Raw genomic sequence first — 2,550 nt, forward strand, 5'->3', positions numbered from 1 at the left:
GTAATTTTCAATTCTTTTAATCAACCAATATAATATTTAAGACGAGAATAGATTCCTTAAACGTATCTTTTCAATTTGATTGGAAAAGAAAACGTTATTGTCAATGAGCGATAGACTCTATCTTCTATCAATGCTATGAGTGTAACATTAGGATGATAAATTTTGTGTGTGTATATACAAACTATATGTATATATATATATATAGCAGTCAAATTTATGATTAATGAATGTTATGAGTGTAACACTATCTCTATTTTGCAAGTATTGACCACGAAAGAAAATTGATTAATGAGAAGAAAAGTCATGAAAATGTAGTCATTGTGATGGTGTTGTTTACAAAATTTTCCACATTAGCAAATGAGCTAATTTAGACTAAAATGTTAAAACGTAGAAATTGTATGGTTGAATGAGAGTCAAGTTTAAGACCGCATGCATCAAACATGGGCCTTGGCCCACATTTTAGCTACCCAAAAGAACAGTACAAAAACATGGGCCTAAACAGTCACACATATGGGCTTCAAAATCAAAACAACACGCAACCCCGAAGGAGGGAAGGAGTCAGCAAAAACGTGTAATTAGATAAGAAAACACCAAAAATAAATATTCAAGAAGATTCCTTTTTTCTAAAACCCACTTCCAATTATAGTCAACGCCCAAATGTGGATTACCAAAATCAGTGGGCAAATTACATAAATCATAAAACCAGGATATTTAATAACAATCTATCCTATCGTTATCAATTAATAAAATCCCCACCAAAGCCTTTAACACCTTCGTTAAAATCACCATAAATGAAGCCAATCAAATAAAATGTAATATTATAAAGTTTTAGATAAGATCGGAGCCAAAAGGAGATAAAGACACACTGCTCGCCAGACCCCAACTTTGTAATTCATTTTATATATATTGTTGCTTCTTCCTACTAGCAAACCATATCTCATTTACATATCTTTCGAATTAAGAAAAATAAAAAGTTTGGTATTTGAGTGATGGGTTCTTTAATGGCTGGTTGGGATTCCCCTACTACTGATCCCCAAGAAGGTAACTAATTAAATTCTGTTTCCATTTCAATTTTAAATTCATTACCTCTGAGGTTTTTTTTTTAATTTTATAATTTCTTTTTCGGTTTGTTAAAATTAATTTTTGGAATGGTTATCAGTGAGTCATCGGAGGAATAAGTCGTTGACAAAAGAGGAAATTGAAGCGTTTTGGAAAACGAAGAAACAAGTGCATGAAGAACATCTGAGAGCAATTTTAAGTCCATTTGAGACATTGGAGGTATATAAAGATTGGGAGTTTTAATTTCTTCATCTTTAATTCTTTTTGGATTTCAATTATAAATTAACTAACTATGGAGCTATGTGAATATGGCAGGAAAAAGAAAAGGGAAATATTGGAAATAATCTACAGAGATCAGCGTCTATGCCTCCATTCAATACAAGGAAGGGTTTACGGGAGAATATGAAATCTGAAACTAACTTAGAAAAGCCCGAGAAAAATCCCTGGTAATTAATTATGTGTCTATATATATATATATACATATACTAAAATGAATGAAAATGATCTAAATAAGAAAAATATAACAAAAGTTGACATTGTAAGTTGAAATTTAACAGGTGGAGAAGAAGTAACTGGGCGTTTCTAAACGAACCACCGGAGACAGAAGGGTCCGGTAACAGCTACGTGTCGCAGTTCCACGTCGCAAACATGGCGGCTTCCAGACTTGGTCGTGGTGGCGTTAGTGCTTAAGCAGCGATGCTACTTTTTTTAATCTTTCGTTGCGTCGGTGACGGAGTCGGAGTGGGTGGGGATGTGATTGTAAATGAAGAAAAAACAAAATTAAAAGGTTTGGTTGTAAAGTTATATTAGAATTTTTATGAATTTCAGTGGACGGTTTGTAAATTATTATGGGTATTTTCTTCTAAATTAGAGTGTGTATTTTGGTTGGATTTGAAGGGGGTGTGTGTGAGTGTTTGATGTATATATATAAAATTTAAAATTATTGTTGTTGTTATTTTAGTTGAGTTATTAAAAATGGGGTAAATTTCAATTTTTACCTATACAATTTGTGACCACATTATTTTTTCCTTTGTTAAGTATTGTAATTTATATTTGGTTATCTGCTAATTTAAAATCACACTCCATCCTCAAATGTTGTGACAAAAATGGGTGCATTTTTTTATATAAAAAAGATTAGCTTTTAGATCCACTACGCCATGGGTGTGTTTTGTTACAATTTTGCATGGTAATTAAGCATTTAAATAAGTTAGCTTATTGATTACCTATGATTATGATTATGATTATTATTATGTGTAAGTTGATTTAAAAGTGGTTAGAGATTTGGTGTTCCTAAAATCATTTCCTTTTTCTTTTTTCTTTTTGTTGGTCTGTCTGTCTCATGAAATATCAGTGTAGAATGCGCCTATTTGCACATTAGTTTATTTCCTTATTTGAAAATTCATGTATATTTATTAATACTCTTCTTACATTCTTTTTCATTTTATTTAAGCTCTCTACATTTTGATTTCCTTTTATTTATATTTTTAAAAG

At 31.1% G+C, this 2,550-nt stretch overlaps 1 protein-coding gene across 1 annotated transcript; it reads left to right on the forward strand.

Moving 5' to 3' along the window:
- Positions 1-798: 798 nt before the first annotated feature.
- LOC101222738 lies at positions 799-2,019 on the forward strand. The gene is made up of 4 exons (XM_004147813.3): positions 799-1,041; positions 1,160-1,278; positions 1,375-1,505; positions 1,617-2,019. Exons 1-4 carry the CDS (start codon positions 990-992, stop codon positions 1,747-1,749), a joined length of 435 nt encoding a protein of 144 aa, XP_004147861.1. The 5' UTR covers positions 799-989; the 3' UTR covers positions 1,750-2,019.
- Positions 2,020-2,550: the final 531 nt, after the last annotated feature.

The sequence above is a fragment of the Cucumis sativus genome, chromosome 3, assembly GCF_000004075.3.
Source record: "Cucumis sativus cultivar 9930 chromosome 3, Cucumber_9930_V3, whole genome shotgun sequence".
Classification (NCBI taxonomy): Eukaryota; Viridiplantae; Streptophyta; class Magnoliopsida; order Cucurbitales; family Cucurbitaceae; genus Cucumis; species Cucumis sativus.